This window comes from Halyomorpha halys, unplaced genomic scaffold (genome assembly GCF_000696795.3).
Source record: "Halyomorpha halys isolate HHAL.00 unplaced genomic scaffold, Hhal_1.1 Scaffold349.1, whole genome shotgun sequence".
Lineage (NCBI taxonomy): Eukaryota > Metazoa > Arthropoda > Insecta > Hemiptera > Pentatomidae > Halyomorpha > Halyomorpha halys.
This window is the reverse complement of record NW_027109825.1, coordinates 117,271-139,345: the sequence shown is the minus strand read 5'-3', so window position 1 is coordinate 139,345 and position 22,075 is coordinate 117,271. Positions and strand designations below refer to the sequence as shown.

The following is a 22,075-nucleotide window of genomic DNA, read 5'->3' as shown; positions in this document are numbered from 1 at the left end:
GATAGTAGATCATGATACTCACAGCCATATAAAAATTAAATTATATCAAGCAATGGATTTCACTAAGAACAAAACAGCATTTATAAATCTGTTATAATAACTTTAACAGCAAAAAAAAAAAAAAAATAATAATAAAATAAAATAAATGCAATAAATTTGTGTACATAAAACTGCTGAAAAATAACCAGTAAAACATTCATTATTATTACAAATACTTACTTGTAAAATTCACTCGTTTTTAGAAATGATTGTTCTCTTATCAATACTAGTCATCAACATTCAAACGTTATTAATCATAATGATGATCCTAAAGTATTAACGATTAGCTCTTAACTTAAAGTAATAAAATAACTTATTACAAATATATCACTTTTAGTAATAGTAGTAATAATAGTAAATTAAAAAAAAAAATAGATAGCACTTACGGTCATGTCGTATTCAGTGATAAAGGCAGGGATTTCTAGTTGATTTCTCGGCATAATGCTGTACAAATATTCAACTCCGGGTAAACTGTGCACTTTTTGCTTTATAGCAGGAGCCATAAAAGTAGTGAACCACCAAGTCATCATCTGAAAATCATCAATAAAGAATAACCATAATTAAATAAATAATTATTAGTATTGAGGTAATTTGAAAAAAGAAAAAATGAAGGAATTAATAGTGAAAGTTGGAAAATAGTGTCAGCTTGTGACTCAGCACAAGGTTTTTTAAACCATTAACTTTTTTTATATTAATCCTCGCCTGGTCATTTCTGATACACAAAGGGTATCTAGAGGTAAACAACCAATTCTAACCAGAGTGTAAGGGTCAAGTTTTCATTCCGATGGACCAATTCAAATAAAAGTTACCCCCCTCCCCCCAATCTGGATTAGAACAGGTGCGACTCCAGTTCCGAGGTTCATAAGACCCCGATTTCGTAAATGATAATTTAATAATGGATATATTGTCGACCATTGAATGTGAGTTGAGTGGTTGTTATTTCTTCCTCTATAATCACAAAAAATGTTTTTTTGGACCAGGCTGGTAGTTACTGAGTTTAACACGTTCAAACAAACTAAACCTTTGGCTTTAAATATTTTATTTATATCATATTTTCTCATCCAAATCTATAATTTGTGATGCAAATACAATTATATCTCTTATGTTATATAAATGAATGATTGACCACAAAGAATAATAATAATAATAGTAAACCATTTATTTGCCAATTTTAGTTAACTATTTTTTGTTCCTTTTCCACTGCACCCCCGATCATCCCCTTCAAATTATATCTCACCTTTTCATATTAGGCTATCTTAGCTGTTCTTAGAGGCTGGATGTATTCCAAGTGTTTCTTAAGACCCCAGGACCAGTTAATAAAAAATCATATAAATTTTATAATTTAGCTTAATTAGAAAGTTGTTTTGTGATTAGGAGTCCAGTAATTCAGCTACTGAGTTATCATCACTTATAAATATGTAAATATGAACATTAAAATGTGAGAATTATATAATATTTTTTTCATACAACTAAATATAAACATTTTAAATCTATATTAAAATATTAAATACAGATTTGATCTTTTCAATCTTATAGTATGTATTATACCTTTCCTTTTACATAATATGTAATATTTTTCATTTAATAAAAAATACTTGTAAAACGTATGACTACATAGTAAACAAAATCATTATGTCTTATTAAACTGTCTGAGGAAGAGATCAAAGTAAAAATTTTTAATTTAAAAAGATAATTACAAAATTATAAAGATATAAATAATGATCTCACCTTGGTCCAGAGAGTAGGGTGAACAATATAAAAGGCTTTTAAATTCTTCTTATACCTGAAAAAAAAAAAAATTATACAAAATAAATATGTTAAGTATCTTTATTAATGTGAGAAGGGTATATTTAAAAATTATGTAAAAAATAATAAAACATTAAATTATTGAAAGAGCTTTAAATAACCTCTATCTTTATTTATAAACTAGGAATAAAAAAAAAAAAATAAAAAAAATAATAGAAAAAATAGAAATTAGTAAAATAAAATGAAAGTGAAAAGAATCATTTAAGATATCACAAGAGTAACAGAAATTGAATACCTAGGCTATTTTCACATATAATCAAGAAATATTAATGAACAAAGATAAAATCTATTTTGATTACTATAACAAATTAAATAAGAATATAACTGCAAATCAAATGAACAACCGTAATAAAGCTGTTTATAACAAAGATATTGTTTTGACTACTGTATTTTTTATCATTAATATTTATATCTATTACTGTGCATAAGAAAACCTTCATTAACACATATTAGAACAATAATGGTTTCAGAAGTCATTAAGAAAAAGTTTTATTTCTTCTTTCGCCATAGTAATAAGTTTACATCCAATTATTCCTTCTTTTTTTTTTTTTTTTCAAACAAACTTCTCATTAAAGGCAAAAGACTGATTTTTTAAATTAATTTGAATAATCAAGAATATCTCCTATTAATCCTCTCAAAGTAATTCTCCTTTAGAATAAGCCATAACCTAGCTTACTCATCCTTCTTTTCTCAGTCTGCCTTCGTTCCTCAAGGTAGTATCCTTGGTCCAATGCTCTATACAGCTGATATCCCAACCTACCCTAACACAGTTCTAACAACATATGCTAATAGCACATGTGTACTGTCTGTAAACAATGATCCTACAACTGCAATATTACATAATATCTATTGAAGTGCTGTCACAACTGGAAAATCAAAATAAATTCAAACAAATTCCATCACATCACCTTTACTCTCATCGTAAACCTCTGTTCTCCTTCCCTACAGTATATTTTGTTTATATCCCACTAACGCTTGTTGAAAAGATCCATTACTTAGGACTAAATCTTGACAAGAGACTTACTTGGAACCCCATTCAAGACTGAAACAACAAGAAACTGCTCATAGATTTCGATTACTCCAACACCTACTTGACAAACGCTCTTAACTTCCCATTTACTACAAAAAACTCTTATTCACTACAATAATCTACAGAACAATCTACTACAGAATTGAGTTTTGGGGCTCATCAAATTCCTCCTGTATCCAATCCTTACAATCCCCTATCATAAAATCCTTGATGTTCCATTATTATGTCAAAAATAAACTGATCCAGAAAAATTTGGCCTGAAAAAGATACACCTTCTTTCATTCCAAAATCAAAGATACACCTTCTTTCATTCCAAAATCGTAGTCTACCCAAACACATTAGTTCTTAATCTCTCATCCTTAACAATCCTTCGAGGCTTTTGAAAAGAAAATAGCCATGGGATCTTCTAATTTAAAGGAATGATTGAAGTACAACCATTGGGTGGTTCTTTTTCAAGATTATCATGTGTTCTGAAACATTTATCACATTTACTTATAGCATTTTTTCTATATCGTTGTAAATTTCAATAATTAAAAAAAAAAGAAAAAGAATAATGAAGAACAGATTCATTAACAGTTAAGTTTGACCTGTCTAATCTATAAACAGTAATTAAATATAAATGTTATATAGGCTCTGTAATCGTACAGCCAACATTTCTACTCTAAAAAACTTAAGAAAACCAAATTTTTATCAAAATTAAATCGATAACTTAAAGTGTCAAAACGCAAATGTTCCGGCACATTTTTTGCCCTGGTTAATATAAATATAACAGCATCAACACTATGGAGTATACTACTATTGTATTTATTAGTGACTACAGCATAATAACATATTATTATAGTATAAAAATACAATTACTTGTAAGGCAGTATATTATAAACTTCTCTGAGCCAAGTAAATGAAGGGTAGTTGGCATTAGATGTGTTAGTGTGAAAATAAGCGATAACATAATCTCCTTTAACCAAGGGATCCAAAAGGTATATCAGATATAACAGCGCCTAAAAAATAAAAAAAAAAAATAAATTATTAATATTATATATAAATGATTCATAGTATGTGAATTATAAGAAGATGGTCAGGTTTTTGGTATACAAAAAATTAAGAAAAGTATTAAACTATTTATTAATGGCCATTTCGACCAACAACACGGATCTTCAACAGGACTAAAATAAAAAGATAAAACATAAATCAGAAATAGTAAGAAAATTAAAGATCAATACCAAAAATATATATCAATAAACATATATTTAAAATTTATAAATAATTCTTTTGATATAAAGGATTATTAGACGTTTTAAATAGAATATTAATTCATTGTGTTAATAAATAACATTTATTTAATCATTATTTGTATGTAAAATTAATATTTCGTAATTTTAAGTTATAAATTTAAATATTAAAAAATTGGGATGAATTTTCTTAACACACCGGAACAATGTAGTTTATATATAACAAGCAATGGTTGTCATGCACTAGTAATTAATGATATACACCAACAATACCATCTTATGAAACTATTATTTTTACGTATCTTTTAAAGACTTAAAACTAATTAACATTTAACTTTTAATGTAGAGACAGCTAAATGGTAGTAAAAACGAAAAAAAAGCCTTTCATTTGTTGAATTATTTAGACGATACCGGACACTGAGGAAGTGGAACTGGACTTTCTAGAAGGAAGGAAGTTAGAGATGAAATCCAAAAATCACTTATCAGAGTGATGAGCAATGAACTGTTAAAAAGTATAATAATATATAATATAATAAAAGTACAATAATATATCGTAGTGATATTTTACATCTCTTATAAAATAAAATAAATAAAATGTTAACTGTTGCCATGAACAGAGCAAAGAAATAGGAAGTTGAACAATAAAATGTGAATATTGTGAAAAATATGAAAAAAATAAAAGTTGATTAAAATTTATTAATATTATTATTTTGATAATTAAAGAAAATGTGAATATTGTAAAAAAAATTTAATTTAAAAAAAATTATAACATACAGTTTGGCGCAAGGCTATAATTGATACATAGTACATAGTAATGTGCAAATATCTTTTGCATGATAAACTGAGGTGATTTGAATTTACTTTTTATAAATATTTTTAGTTTTTTTACAGTAGGGACATTAAAAAAGAAACACAATAAAAAGAAGAAGAATTAAAAGAGCCAATAAAGTTAATTATAAATAATAAAGATATGGACAATAGATAAACTCGGTTAAAAAAAAAACATTCTTGATTCAAACTTATCATATAAATTATGAATTTTTATTACACATGAACCTACAGATTTTCTTTTATCATCAAAATAACAATATTTTTTCCATACTATTGATATTAAACAACTTTTTTTGTATTATTTACAAGAGTCAAATTTTATTGTTCAATTTCCAATGCCTCGGCTTTGTTCTTGGCAATAGCTAATAGTTTTTGATTTTATTTTACAAGAGAGGTAAAATATCGCAACAATATATTATTTTTTACTTTATATTATTTATTCATTACTTATGTTAGTTAATATATATTTTTGGTATTCATCTCCAATTTCCTTACTATTTATGATTTATGTATCATTAAGTTTGTTTATATGGATATCTATTTGCACCTACTGACCTAAAATAAAGTAGGTCCAAACATTTGGTCCATTAAAATAAATAATTTAAAAGTTTTTTCTTTTCTAAACTATAAATGTTTTCAAACAGAGAATAATTCAAATATTTACTTTATCTAAGTTGATATCCTTGAATTTGAACCACTTTCCGACAAAGACAATGACAGGCCTCCCAAATCTGTCATAACCGCACTGGTAGAGGCAACCTATTCCTGATACTTCTGATAAATCTTCGGTTTTAGCTCTTCTCAATAACCTGTCATATCTAAAATTGAAATAAATAAATAATCATTAGAATGACTAGATCTATAGTAGTAAATGATTTGAATAATTTAGATTAAGATTAAATTAAATTATAAAACAAACAGTGACAAGAGAAAAAAACTTAAAATTAGAAAAAAATTAGAGATGACATTTATAAAACTATAAACTGTTAAGAAAAAAGTTAATTAAAGTATAACTGATTTTTAGGTGAATCAACATAGTTCTTTATAGTCTTAATTATTTTTTTAAAAAACTATTAACTAATACTCTTTCATTACAGATTATTAACTAATAATCTTCCAAAACTAATTAAGGCTATAAAGAATTAATTTTATTCATCTCAAAATCAATTATGCTTTAATTAAATCTTTAGCTAATTTACTTTTTACCTAAAAATTTATAATTAAATAAATAATATATCATATAAACTTGGGATAGATAGGTAATATCTTGCCTGGTAGAAAGTTGGAACCTGATACAGGTGTACGTGTATCATGTGAAAGTATCAGTTACGGATAAAGAACTGTTACATCAAGACGTTAACAACTATTTGTAGTTCACCAATATAAAGAATATAACAATTTTATTATTAAAATGGGATAAAAAATAAAACGATATTTTAGGGAAGCAGAAGAATAAATAAATTTAATTTAAATAATTTTTATGACATCATGTGATGCAATGTAACTGAATGAAAATGCTACAGTTTTTCATTTGTTTTCTAATTCATGTAACAGTTAATGATTACAAAAAAAAACAGGAAGGATGTGAGCTGAAGGTCTTGAAATTTCCTAGAAACTAGGAAAATACGATTCTTAAAAACAATATTTCCCATCTATTTGTTTCTGTTTATTCCGAACACATACATATTTTTATATTTCTTGATAAAATAAAACCTGCCAGGGTTTTTTTTTTTTTTTTTTTAAAAAAAAGAAAGTCATTACTCCACACAAAACATAAAATAAATTTTAAAATAAATTCAATCAGACACACAAGAGATAAAGGGAAAAAAATGTAATGTAACAATTCTTAAACCCTACAACTAAATGTTTAAGCTAGATTATAGATTTAACTAATTTCCAAGCACTGTGATTTCTATAAGGCACCAAAACTCCACTAAGCTATATATGTTAAAAATTTCAATGAAATTCAATTCTTTACAATCAAAACACCAAATAAACAAAAACTGATTATCCTTTTTTTATTTCTACATGAAATAAAGATAGATAGAAGTGAGGTATTAATTTGAATTTTAAAGTTTTATAAGTGTTAGGTGAAACTTTAAATTGCAATATAATTAGAATATTGTAATAATAGGATTAATAATTTTTAAAAAAAAAGACTAAACCATAATTTACTTTTAAGGAATTTAAAAAAAAAATAGAAAATTTAAAACTATTAAATGCAATATATTTGGTAAACAAAATAACACGCATTAATTGTTTAATATAAATTAAATCAACAACATGAAAAGCTGAGAATTTTAGGGATGCTTATTTTTCAACAGATTTAAGTAAACAAAAGATAATATATACCTGCAGTAAAAAATGAAAATGAGATAAAATTAGAAAAATATTTTAATAGTAAGTATTCACTTGACTGTTCAAAAGGACAGTTGCACTACAGACAAGATGGACATAATAAAAAATAGATTACTGATTTAATATATTGATTGTTTGAAAGTGGTTTTAAATGTTCAATTCACAATTAATGAAAAATAAATAAAAATTAAATTAACACATATTAATTATGTTTATGATAGATTAATTGTTTATTTTGAATCCATTATAAAATAAAACATAATATAACATATTTAAAATAGACAATGAAACAATGATATATATAACTAAAATAAAATAAAAATAAAGCAAATGATTTAATATAACAAACATTTTTCAATTGAATATACGGATAAACCATAATTTTTATGTTACGTTGTTTATTTAATACATAGATTCAAGTAAATGTAATATGGATGTTCATTCCTTCACTGTGAAGTAAATTAAAAAATTTCAGACATGGATGATGGGAAAAAATTAAGAATCCACACGGATATTAAAAATAAGATAAAAATTACTGAAGAAAAAATTACCTATAGTTATAACAAATACTTCCAGGAGTTATATTTGTGATATACAAATTTAATATGATTGGGTTGTAGAAGAAAAAAAGTATATACATATGCACATAATAGAACTGTTTATATAAAATTTTAAAAAATCATCATTATATAGCTTTATTTTAAATAATGCGGTCCAAAGATTTTTTCTTTAATAAAAAAAAACAATATTATGTAAATAAAAAAATATCTTTTGTCGATATTTCATAATTTAAAATTTATTTAATATTATATTATAAAATACTAATATTTTGGTCCCAACTAGGGCCATTTTAAATTTCTTATCACTGTTATACATAATAAATAATGAAGATAATGTAACTTTATGTAATTATAAAGAAATAAAAATATAATTATATCAATACAATTTTTTTTCTTTAAATAGTAGAATTCGCAAATATACATAAAAAGTAAAGAGTTCTAAGAATATTTTTTTTTCCTGCAACACAGATTTAAGTAAACAGGAGATAATATATTGCCGGTTTTGTAAAATAAACACATCATAAAATTTTAGTATTAATTCTGATAATCCGGTCTCCTTAAACTAAACAGGATGAAACACATTGCGGGCATGTTTACCTTGAGCTAGAATCAAGTTTAATTTATATCATGAGAATATTTACTACACGCTTCATATACTCCATTGAATAATAAATCAGGGTTTAATCTACATTACGGGAGCGGAAGGAGACATCTTCGTGAAAATTAAATAAACAAACAACAAAAATGATAAACATTTCAAAAATTTCACAAGTTAAATAATTTGAATAAAAAGAAACTTTCAATGTAAAATTTTAACTTTTATATTTAAATTTAATGGGAGAAATGCTTTATCTAACCAGCACTAATGCTGCACAAATAAATTGGGTTGCTTTAACAAACAGCATACTCTTCGATCTCCAATCAACAATCCTAATCACAATTAACAGAGATACAATAATTTTTTTTTTTAGGAAATTGTTAGTTTAAATTCTTCTAATAAATTATTTTGGATATCACTTTTATTATGGGTAGAGTTTTATGTATTTCTTCAATAGTGATTTTATATATATTTTCTTGTATAATATATTTATTTTTTTAAGTTTATGTTTATTTATGGTTTTATCAACAATCTTTATGATTATTACACTTAATTTAATTAGAATAGTTTAAGAGTTAACAAAATTTGATTTTAATCCAAGAATATTATATTCACTTGCCTTAAAATAATAATAACTATTTATATTCAGGTTACAATATTTTAATTCTAGAAATCTTATTACCAGTCATTAATGTATCAACTGAGAAAAGATTTGGTCTATATAGCTTGTGAATAATATACATTTTCCTAGGAGAATTAATTATCTAATATCTATTATTAATTTTTTTTAATTATGGTTAGCAATGAAAGTTTATATAAATGAGTAATATATAATCAAAAATTAATAGTTATCTAATTGCATAAGGTATAATAATAAAGTGTTATTTATTGTTTGTATATATGTTTATATTTATTATTTTATATATATATATTACTTTTTTTTTTATATTTATCAATGGTCATATTTATTAATTTTATTTAAGCATATTTATTTTGTTGTATGCATGTATTTTTCATCCTTGTATCTATGTAGATGTTTGCTTAATTTTGTTTTTAAATTTTCATTAAATAATACCTATGTGTGAGACTATATTAGATTTTTATGTGTATATATTGTTACTATAGTTCAGGGAGAAAAATTTATTAAGAGATACATAGGAATATATTAAATAATAATAATAAAAAAAAAAAAAATAAAAACCAAAATATACAAAGGAACAATAAATTTTTTTAAAAATTAATTATACTATGCCTAGATATGCACATATATATACATATACTTACTAAGAATAAAAAAGCAATTGTATTACTAGTTATAAGAATGCTGTTTTATAAAAAAACCCAAAATGGTTGGGCAGCATGACGTTTTCAAGTAAATCTTTCTCTCTCTTTAATAAAAATAATTTGCGAAGCAAGATTTTTTTGCATTTCTCCCATAGCAAAAGATATTTATTTTAATTTAAAAAACTTAAAACTATAAATTTTATTTTATAATTATCTTCATTATATTTGATTAAAGTTAAAAAAAAAAAGAAATTTTCTCCTTAAAACTGATAATGTGACTAAAATTTACACATGATTAATTCTACTGAATATATTATAGTATTCTAGAGTGTTTATGACGAAACTATAGACAGTTATGGTGGTATTTTAATAAATTGATTAATTTTCTGAATAACTTACTTAGATTCCAATGTAAATGTGGGAGTTTCCGTAATTATTTGAATAGGAGGTGAAGGAGGGCTCATAACAGCCATATTTCTTCATAAATAAATAAAAAAAAGTAGAAATTTCGAACACAATTAAAAAAAAAAAATTAACACAATTTAAAATAAAGAGTTCAAAATCAAGTGACAGAAGGCATCAAATGAGAGAAAGGGTGTGCAGTGAGGCAAGTCCCTGAGAGTGTCTGAAGAGGGAGGTAGTAAAACATAAATGGAAGGGAGACAAAGTGGAGGGGGAGTTCACAAGGGTAAATCCCTATAAACAATGTCATTTCCCTATTTAGAAATAGGTTTACGTTAGGGTTAGAGTCTCGTTATGCAACAATTTTCCCCTATGTTTATCTAACATAATTTGGGGAATTGATAAGGAACGACCAGCCTTAACTATGAAAATGGTATCACGGGGAACAGGTAGGCAACTCAGCATTTTATTAAGGACAAAATCTTTTACTTTTTTTTCCTCTTCCTGTTATCCTTTCCTACATGATTCCTTTTAAGGACAATTTATTTCTTTGAACCATTTATTTCTTATTCATGCTTTAACTTGTTTAATAAATACAATTTTAATGTAACCCTAAGAAGAACTTTAAATGATGTGATTAACTAAGATTACTGAATTAAAAAAGTTTTCAATAAAATTAACCAACTTTAAATGTAATAAATTATATAGATAAAAATAATTAATAGATAATGATAACACATAACACTGCAACTACTTTTTGAGAAAATGTATAAAAATGGACTAATAATAAAACTAAAAAATATAGTAAAAGATAAAAAAAAAATGGATAATATTAAATTATATCTATCTAGCTATACATATCTCTCTGACTCGTGACATAAAAAACTTTGAATGAAAATAATAAAAAAATTTGAATACTCTAAATCAAAACAGAAAAATAAATACAATGGCAGTTTAAAAAATGTTTTATTATTTTTATGTGTTTTGTAATTTATTAAATTATTGTTAAAGTGTTATGCTCTAGGTTTTATTATTACTCAATTTAAAATATAACAGCATGTTATGATTTATAGTTTTAAGACTAAATTTACCTATATTTCGAAAGTAAAAGACACTATGTAACATTTCCCAAATTTTACAGGAAAACAATTCAAACGTTGGGTAAAAATTAGCTATAGAGAAAACTACACTGAAATCAATTGCTTAACTAACAATAGTTGTCGTGGATACAATATTTAGTCATTAATGGTTCATTGATAAATAAAAATTGTATCCATGACAACTACAACTAAATACTAAAACAGTATTTTATTCTGGTAAAGTTAGCATCTGTTTAGATCTTAGCATCTTAGATGTTCAATAAGATAATTCGCACACTCTAAAAACTGGATTTGAGGATTTTTCAGAGGTCGGTTAATCTTGGGTACTTTTTTCCTCGCTCAATGTATCGAAAACCAAATTAAGTTTATTCATTAATATTTTTTCATACTTAAAATCTGTTGAATCTGATAAGTTCATTGTTCTTTTGGTTTATATTTTATTTTTCAAAGTAAGTTATACAAATTAAATATTTATGTTTCTCTCTAATGTAAAACAACCAACTTTAGGAAATTAAATTTTGTATCTTAAGTTACTGTTTTTAAAATTATCTTATGAACTTTATGTGCCACAATACCTGCTTGTAATGTGTTCAGTAAATTTATTACCTAATAAGTAAATTAGTTGATATTTTCTATAATTTTTTTGGACATGTTTATTACGTAGTTCCTTTTATTGATATCGAAATTTATGTATGAATAATATTTTTTTTTAATTAGTAGATCATCTAAATAAAAAAAATATCGGAAACTTCCTTTAAATTTGTAATATTTTGTTTAGTTTAAATTGTATTATGTAAGCCAAGATATACTGTTAATATGAATTATATAGGTTTATATTATCATTATGAAATCAAATGAAATTTATTAATACTATATTTTATTTAAAGAGAAACATACATATATTTCAGTATATGTGGTGTTATTGTGAATATACATATATACTTTGTACTTAGCGATTATAGCTTAGCTAACCTGTGGTTGTCATGGATACTGATTCATTAATAAATAAAAATTGTATCCATGGAAACTAGAGTTAGTTTAGCTGCAGTTTGATCTAATGTTTACCTAGATCTTCTTTTCGAATAAAAGTAATCTTTTCTTGTAGATATAGTATAATTGTGTACATATGCATTTATTATATACAGCTAGTAAATAAGAGATCGTAATAACCAATTATAAAATAAGTTTATTAAACAAATTTTTTTTAATATACTTATTATTTATAGCTGGGATAAACATAATTAAAAATGTAATTCTTTTTTTTAATTTTCAACAGACCTGAAAATGCTTTTATTAAATCATATGCAATTAGAGATCGGAAATTACTATTTGATTTATTATTTAAAGTTTAAATATCTTTAAATTAATAAAAAATAATATAATCTTCATTCTTTTTTTTTTTTTAATCCTACTAACATACATTTCCTCATAACGAAAATTTCACTGAATGAAATGCAAATAACCTCATTCACTGAACAGCGGGAAGGTGCCCTCACAAGGTGAAGCATCATGTTCTCCTTGAACTATAGATTCAGTTCATTATCCTTGTAAATATAACCTTTTACTGTTTTGTAATCAAATATCTCCTAATGGATTTGAAGAAGCGTTGAAAGGTTTAGTTGAGACAATAAAAAATATCAACAAGAAAAAACTAATCTTTAAATGGTAATTGTGAGGAAAATAATAAATAAAGAACAAATCTTCTAATTACCTTTAGAAAAATTTTATTTTCCTTAAAGAAGAAAAAGATATTAATAGAAACTAATTGGTGATTATTAAAACATTATTGAACAATTCAAATCTATAAATGCTAAAGAACACTTATATCAATTTTTAACCAATCGAACATTATTAAACATTTTAAAAAGAATATTGTTTAAATCTCAAGCGCTTGTGTGTTCGGATATTTATTTTAGTAGTATTATTGTTAATTTTAATCAAAATAGAATAAAATAGATAATGGAAAAGAAATGTGTGCAGATAATTAATCTGATTGTGAGTGTAGATAACTTTGACTTTTACAGGATTCCTCTTCATAAAATTATAGATTCAAAAATAATTTACTCCATCTAATAAAAAAAAAAAAAGAGAATAATAATCTTGTGTCTTAAGTAATTTATTTCAACTTTTTTGCCTATTTAATTTTTATTTTAACTTCAGAAAGCGAAAAAATAAAAATTTATACATACAGACAATTTGTTTTATATTATTTTTCAAAATTTCAATGAAAAATATATGATTTCTAACAAGTTTCGTAGTTTTTATATAGCCCCTCCCCTATCATTTCTACAGATAGTGTCAAAACATTAACCGGACGACTATCTGTTAATCACTTTCTAGTGAAGTCGCTTATCGGTCGAAAATAAATTATAAGATAAACATTTCGTAGTCAATTTTCCCTGTTTTAATTTTTTATTGTATGTTCATTTTCGAAAAATTCTTAGTTTTCGAGTTACAAGCGAAGTAGTGAAAAAAAACTAGTAAAATATTCAAAAGTTATAAATTATAAAAGTTAAAAGTAATGTACTTGAAGTATGATTATTTAACTCTGATTTGAGCTTTGAAGAGCACCTGTAGTACAAATGTAACTCTAAAACTTAACATATTACCTATATTAGTATTAAGAAATAGAACTTTATTAGAGAAAGATCAATTAACACATTTTGTAGTAATAACCAAGATTTAGTGTATTAAAAAAAAAAAAAGCATATAAAAGAATGGCATTTATTTTAGCAAATTTCATGAAAACTATTACTCCTATGAAGATAAACATCATCAACTACTTTATAGCTCATTAAACTAGCTTTAATATGAGTGCTAATAGACATCTGTACGTCAAATAGTTTTTGAGATATAAATTTTTCAAAATAAATTCACTAACTATTGATCTTTCAGTACGTCCCATACATACAACATTTATATGAAATGTTGCTTTTTAAAAATCTATATCTCGAAAACTATTTAACGTAAATAACTTTATTAGGGCTCGTATTTTAGCAAATTTACTCTTCTTTAAATGATGTTCTCTAAAGTTTTCTTGTGTTGTTCCTACTTTTTAAGATATAGAACTCCGAATGAATTTTTTTTTTTTAATGCTTTGAAACAGCCGCCATTTTTATTCTTCCAACCTATAATTGGCAGACTCATCAATTTTGACTAGTAATTATACATAGTTTTCATTGAAGTAATCAAAAATTGGGTTGAGATAACTGCCTTTTTTCTCCTCTTGGGCTCTGGTGATCATCCCCTGGTGGGGGACACCTGGTCCTATATATTTTAATGAAAAGCGATTCACCTGAAATTGGAGTTATCAAGAGCTTTCAATCGTATTTAATTCAAGATAATATCATGATTCAATGATCCCACTCACACACCGCCGCCGCCATTAGATTGCGATAATGAAGGCATAATTCCCCTTCGGCTCTCATTCCAGTTTCGAAATCGAATCGGCAATGTCCATGAAGTAACTACAACTTTCTCTTAGTAATAATTACCTTAATTTGACGAGGAACTGAACTAGCCAACTTTATGCAAACACAGTTAGAGTATGCAATTCCGGAGTAGGAGACCTTCATTTCTAGCCGGAATAATCGTACAGTTTAGTTGTGGAAGAATTAATTACTTTAATTATTTAAAAAAAGGCAGTTAGCCGTGTATGAAATATATCCGAGTATTTAACGTAAATAAGGAGCCTCAGAGTTCAAATAACTAAGTCTCGTAAAATGGTGTATATGTGTTCCTTTTCTTTATGTAGAACCAGTGTTTCATTCAATCAAGGAAAATCGCTCTGAATCGGGATTGTAAACATAATCAATTTTCTTTTTAAAAGACCCAATTTTAAATTATACATCCTGGATTTTATTTTCTAGGAAGTTGATAATATTAATTTTTTTAAATGCTGAGGTGAATAAAACTTCCAATTAGAACATATTGTTATTCTATATTTTGTACTTGTATAACGTTTCGGGATATTATCCCATACTCATGTACTATTGTATCCTCATATTTGTCAATTTTATCAATTTGCATTATGAAATTTGGTCATTTATATACATACAGTCTAAAAATTTTTTATAACTACATTATTTACATTCATTAAATTAAATTTAAATAATGAGGTTATAATTTTTTTTTAGACTATAAGTATATAAATGAAGCTATCTATATTAATTACTATTTTCTAGAACGATTGACGTTTATGCTTTCTGCTGCGTTCTTATGGTTCGTAGTGTGATATCAAGGCTACAAACTTCCAAACCAAAGGGTCTAACGAAAAATTAATTTTTCATATCGGATTGGTAGTATAGATCTTCCCAATCCTATTGTTTGTGTTTTGTTCCAATTGCATATATACGAATAGTTTTTTTTTATTTATTTAGAAAAATTACATCAAATATGGCCCCACCAGATGAAATCTATCGGTCGGTGCCAAAATAACACATAAAATAATAATGATAAGTGAAATTTATTAATTACAATTTTCACTATTAGGGCGTTATGGAGGCTACTACAATTTATAAGCTAGATAAGTAAAATATGAATTGATCTCACGTAATAATACTAATAATTCAATAAACAAATACTAAAATGAAAATAAAGTAAATAAAACATAATAATAACAAAAATAACTGAATGGACTTTGAAGTTAATAATAATGCTTAAAATTTACAATTGATCAATTAATATAATAATGAGAATAAAACAAGATGATACAAGAATACGATAAAAATTAGGATCTAGTAATATCTAAATAAATTATATCTATAAGTAAGTACACACATACATCACTAATTTTAATCGTAATATAATGAATTATGAGAGATAGTTGACCGTGGATGATAAATGAGGAGAAGATGGTTGGGGGTGCGGTCAATGAAACACAAATAAGTATGACTAACTTATTTTAATGTGCCGACGTTTCGGCTAGAGTTTCTAGCCTTCTTCAGGGCTAAAAACAAAACAAGATAACAACCATAAGATAATAACTACAGTAAGTATTATAATTATTTTGTTTATATTTTCTTTTTTATTTTATTTTTTTATATTTCTATACTTACTGTAGTTATTATCTTATGGTTGTTATCTTGTTTTGTTTTTAGCCCTGAAGAAGGCTAGAAACTCTAGCCGAAACGTCGGCACATTAAAATAAGTTAGTCATACTTATTTGTGTTTCATTGACCGCACCCCCAACCATCTTCTCCTCATGTAATATAATGAATAATTATGTAGAGTTAGGAAAAAATACAGACAGATATGGTTATTAAGTGAATCAAAATCAATTATTGGGAATCATATAACTAAGTACCCAGTCAAATATTTCTTTTTTAATTTTCTTTGTGGTTGACTTATTTATTAGTTTTACTGATAAGCGATTGAACAGATATGGCACCATATTGTTTAAGGTACGTTTTCAAAATTTATTTTATAATGTGGTTAGTAAAAATTTTTTTTTTTCTAACATTTTTTAGGTATATTATTTCTTTTCTAAATAAAGTACTATCCATAAATTTTAAGATAATTCTGTAAAAATAATATACTTTAGGTGGTAATGTACTAACAATTTTAAGATTTTCTGTTTTATTATTGCTGTGCGTTATTGTTCTTAATTTTCGATGCTGTAGATTTGCAAGTTTTGATAAATGATAATCAGCACAGACACCATAACATTCGATCCCATCTCGATTTAATATCGATTCAAATAGTGCTTTGCACATTATTATTAAAGCTTCTCTGTTAAGTACAAGTTGTTCAATAAGAACCGTTGAACTTTCAAGATAAAAAACAAGAAATAGCTAATTTTTAGAAAAATTGTCATATCTAAACACAAACTCTACATTTTAACTTTCTACATACCCATACATGAAATATATAATAAGGGTAATTAATATATACTATATAGTACAGGGAAGTATTGCTACATTTTAAGATACCCTGAAACCAAATATGTCAATCTTGCAAAACGGTCTGTGTGTATTTATGTATGTAAGTGAACGGTCTAGCTCAAAAGGAAAAAGTTAACAAAAAACAACAACAAAAAACAAAAGAAAAACGAACTAACTGAAATAACGTATTTGAGGTAGTTATGTTGTGTTATTAGCTGACCACTACAGACTTTTTATTGTTATTGTAAGATCCATGCAAGAGTGGTAACTCAACTTCGTATTGGGGTAATCAAAGGAAAACAACAATATCTTGACTTGATCGTCATTGTTAACTATGTGGAAGATTTCACAAGGAATCTACGTAAATAGTGTTTACAGGTCATCAATGATATAAACATATGCGTGGTAGATTAACTGAAGAAAAATTTGCGATAAATAATTGTATTGAAACTATCACAACTGTTTTCGAAACAAATAATGGCGTCGTAAAAAAACAAAAAAAAAACAATTACTCAATAAGAACCGTTGGACTTCCAAGATAAAAGACGAGAGAGATCATCGCAAGTTGTTTAAAACGCAATGGCGAAATCTGATAGCCGCGAGTCACCTCGCGTAAATGTCATAAATCTAGGAGGGTCTGACATTGGCAGAACATTTGTCATATCTGCAAGGCAAGTCTGTGTGGTCGAAATCACGAGATCGCTTCTTGGAGAAAATCCAATGCAAATTAACCGGTTACTCATCTCCAACCCAAGTTCAAAAACAGGTGAGTAAGAAACCGGTTATGCAAAATGGCGATGCATTTTTCAGGCAACGGGAGAGCAAATCATTTACTTGTTAACGTCGAGCTTTTTGGAGAGCTTCATATAACCTATTCAGAAGAAAGCCGCGGCCGAAAGACTGGTCTTATTTTATTCGATTTTTGGATTCTACTTGTCTTGAAATAATTGTATTACTTAATAATCTTAAACACTTTCTTGAGACTGGTAAATTTTTTTTAAATAAATAATTTAATTTCTATCCATTTTAGTCTCAACACATTTTATTTTTCTTAAAAGTCCGACGTTTCGGTCTATTCGGCCATCCTCAGGGACAATCTTAATACAATTTTGGAATTATATGATTTAAAAACTCTAACTCCATGCAGGCTATTCTGCCCAGGTCAAAACAACAATTTCTATCACTTTATAACAACAATTAATATCACCTTGTGATAAAGTTTTTAAGGAATAGTGATTGTGATAAATGATTTTAATTTTGGTTTTAAGTGAACATTGACTAATTAGAAATTGTTGTTTTGACCTGGGCAGAATAGCCTGCATGGAGTTAGAGTTTTTAAATTATATAATTCCAAAATTGTATTAAGATTGTCTCTGAGGATGGCAGGATTGGCCGAAACGTCGGACTTATAAGAAAAATAAAATGTTTTGAGACTAAAATGGATAGAAATTAAATTATTTATTTCAAAAAAATAATTGCAATACTTTTATTTCTTCTTTTTGTTCATTTGTTTATAATTTTGATATATCAGGGCAGCACTGGTTATAAAATAAAACATTTTTTTATAATTAATTTTATAGAGATTATTTACTTTTCAAGTATTCAAATTACATTTTTAATAAAATGTAAATTTTTTGAGTTAAACGCATATAAAATTTACTTTGAATCGTACGAGTTTAACTATTTTTCTAAGAGTGTTATTCTACACATTGCTGCTTCCGAAGAATGACGCAAATGGAAAACAAATTTAAATTGACTTTATTGAGTTGGCGGGCTCAAAAATATATATGCTAAATGTTTTTAAATCGAAATGATTGTGCTTACAAAATTATTCCATTGGGGCATTTTTTTTAGTACTATTATGTCGACTTAGAAACATCTAATAAATGAATTTTTTGAGCTTACCAACGCAATAAAGTCAATTTCACACCAGTTCATATCATGAAAAGTTGAAGGGCTTAAAATACAAGATTTTAAGTAAGTTTAATTAAAATCGCTGAGTAGATTTTGAGCAAAATTTTTAAAAAAACAACACCTTGTTAGGCTTCTGTGCGACCTCTAAGCTTGCCTCATTCAGTACACAAGTATTGGGGGCCGAAACCTAAGTTTTTTAGGCTTACAATATATATATAGGTTCTTCACTTCAAGATGAAATCGTGACACATATACTGACGACCAAAAAAAAAATTTTTTTATCTTTTTAACCTGTTTACTTATGTTTTAACTTATTTAATAATTTAATTATCCATTTTAACTAACTTTTTGTTTTTTAAATGTATATATTAGTTTTTTTAATTTATTTTATTTTTTTAAACTGATCTACTCCTTTGACAATTGTGTCTTTGATTTATTTTTTATTGCTAATGGTAAATTCTTTTAATTTGTTTAGCGGGTCAAACGTGGGTTGCGGATCAGTGGAGAGGGGAGGTATGAGCGTGAAATAGGGAGAATAAAATTGGAAATAAATGGAATAGGATTGTTAAATAGAGAAAAAAATAGATACAGTATATAGCATTTAGTGTATACTAAAAAATAGATATATTATGTTGATTGTAAAAGGATAGGGTAGAAAAACAAAATTGTTCTTATATCGTTTAAATATATGTAGTGTCTATGTCTAATCATGGATTGAATGCCACACTGCGTTTTTCTCTAGAAACATTTGTAACACATAAAAACTTCACTAAAAAAAAAAAAGTATGTTACCTAAAAAAGGTATTATAAAAGAATCATTGGATATTATATTTCTCTTTTCCTGTTGCATAAAGGAAATTACAAAAACGTTTCAATCATATAAATAAAATTTTAGATACGACCAAAATCACAAAATAAACATAAATTTTGGTCACCATGTTTATAAAATATCGTTATCAATGTCACAATATTAATCTTTCGTAACTGTAAATCATCGCAAACACGGCGCAATCTTTCATTTTGAATAAACTGCATGACATAATGATGCGAACAAATATGTGGTAAGATTTTTCTGCTTAAGACATGCTCGCACTCGCGTCCGGCCTGGTTCATTATACCTTAGCAAATGTTTGCCTCCACACTTGATGATCATTGCCAATGATTAGCAAATATTGGTCTCCATATTTGACAATCATTGCCAATGACATGACCATGATAACTCGTCCAACGCCGGTATTGCGTTATATTGGGTCGAGTTAAAAAAAATTAAATTTAAGGAATCAGCCTATAAAAATATATTTGGTGAACGTAATTCACCGTAATAAGTTAACGTAATAACCAATTTTGATTCACCAAATGACCATATCAGCCTACAGCTGTTCCTAACTGCACATAATTATTCATTGTATTATGATTAAAATTAGCTATATATCTGTGTGCTTAGTTACAGATATAATTTTTTTAAAATTTATTTAGTTATTGCTATTTACAACGTTGGTAGCACTCTAATGACATTTTACATTAGCAAGTTCGTGGCCATCTTCTTTTCAGGCGCCCTGGAGGATTGTCAGGAATGGAAGAGGATGCAAGGTTAGAAACTAGTGGGTTTGAATGATAAGGGAGCTTATAATGGAAGGAGTGATATCTGGTTCAGGCTAGATCGGTTACATATGGAACATTAAGGTCTTTATGTATGATTTTATTTGTGACAAAGTAAGGAGCATTGAGGATTTTACGAAGTATTTTGGATTGTAAGGATTGGATACGAGAGGAATTCGAAAGTTTAGTGGAGCCCCAAAGCTCAACTCCGTATGTCCAGATCGACCTGTCTAATATTCCTAGTAAGTACCTGTCTGTGATTTGTCTAGTAAGTTCTGTAATAGTCAAAATCGACGTGCAGTTCCTGTCTTTTCAGTCTTGTGTGAGAATTTCAGGTTAATCGTTATTATTTATTTAGATATTACTAGATCCTCATTATTATCGTATTCTTGTATCATCCTGTTTTATTCTCATTTTTATGTCAATTCATACAGCATTATTATTCGTTTCAAAGTCTATCTTTTTATTTTACTGAATTTTATTTTTTATAATTATTATTATTTTTTTACTTTATTTTCATTGTAGTATTTGTTGATTGAATTATTAGTTGTATAAGAGCACTATCGATTCAGGTAATATAAATTGTTTGAAGAGTTTCATGGTAACGATATATTATAAAATAGACTAATATATTTAAATAATCATTAAGGCCATTATAAATAAAATAGATTTTTGAAACTATTAATAATTAGTAAGGTAACAAATTAAAACCAAGGCACTACATAGATAAAGAGTAATAGACAAATCCTTAAAGTAATCAAAAGGCAGGGGCACAGTGCTGAAATTTGGACATAAAATAAGTGAAGTGCATTTAGAAAGGTAATTTATAAATATAATAATAATATGGTATATAATAATAATCACTTGAAATAAAAATAATTTTATTAACTGAAAAAATCAGGACCTCAATGTCCCATATGTAGACGATTTGGCCAGAACCAGGTACCAATCCTTCCATGATAAACTTCCCAACCACCCAAACCAACTCGTTTCTAGCCTGGCTTCTCCTTCACTACCTAATAATCCTCCTAGGCGTCTGAAAAGAAGTTGGCCTCGAGATCTTCTCCTTTAGAAATTTTTTTGGAGTTATATCAATGGCTAGATTCTCCACATGTTTGTATCATGTCATAATATCACTCACAGCAAATTTACTTGATGTGTATGTATGTATACAGTAGTAAATAACAATAAATAAATTATTAAAAAAAAACGAAAGATAAAAAAGAAGCTGGTTAATAAAAAAATTAGAACTTATATTCAATAGCAGGAAAAAGGAAGATTTATAATGCAACGGATCAAGGAATTAAAGCCTAATCTACTTTTTAATTGGGGTTATAAAGAGGAATTTAACCACTTCATGTACTAGAAAATATAACTAAAAATGAAATAATGAAATATATAAGAAGTAGAAAATATATATATATAAATCACAATAGTCATTAT

The 22,075-nt window shown here is 26.3% G+C and overlaps 1 protein-coding gene across 2 annotated transcripts in view; it reads right to left on the bottom strand.

Moving 5' to 3' along the window:
• Positions 1–22,075, bottom strand: part of Gdap2 (ganglioside induced differentiation associated protein 2) — a 96,613-nt gene that overhangs the window by 6,466 nt on the left and 68,072 nt on the right. For both annotated transcript variants that reach the window (XM_014421951.3, XM_014421952.3), the window contains 4 exons: positions 5,600–5,753; positions 3,734–3,873; positions 1,768–1,822; positions 426–569 (listed from right to left, as the gene is read on the bottom strand). In XM_014421951.3, coding sequence (XP_014277437.1) covers positions 426–569; positions 1,768–1,822; positions 3,734–3,873; positions 5,600–5,753 — 493 coding nt within the window. The remainder of the gene's footprint in view (positions 1–425; positions 570–1,767; positions 1,823–3,733; positions 3,874–5,599; positions 5,754–22,075) is intronic.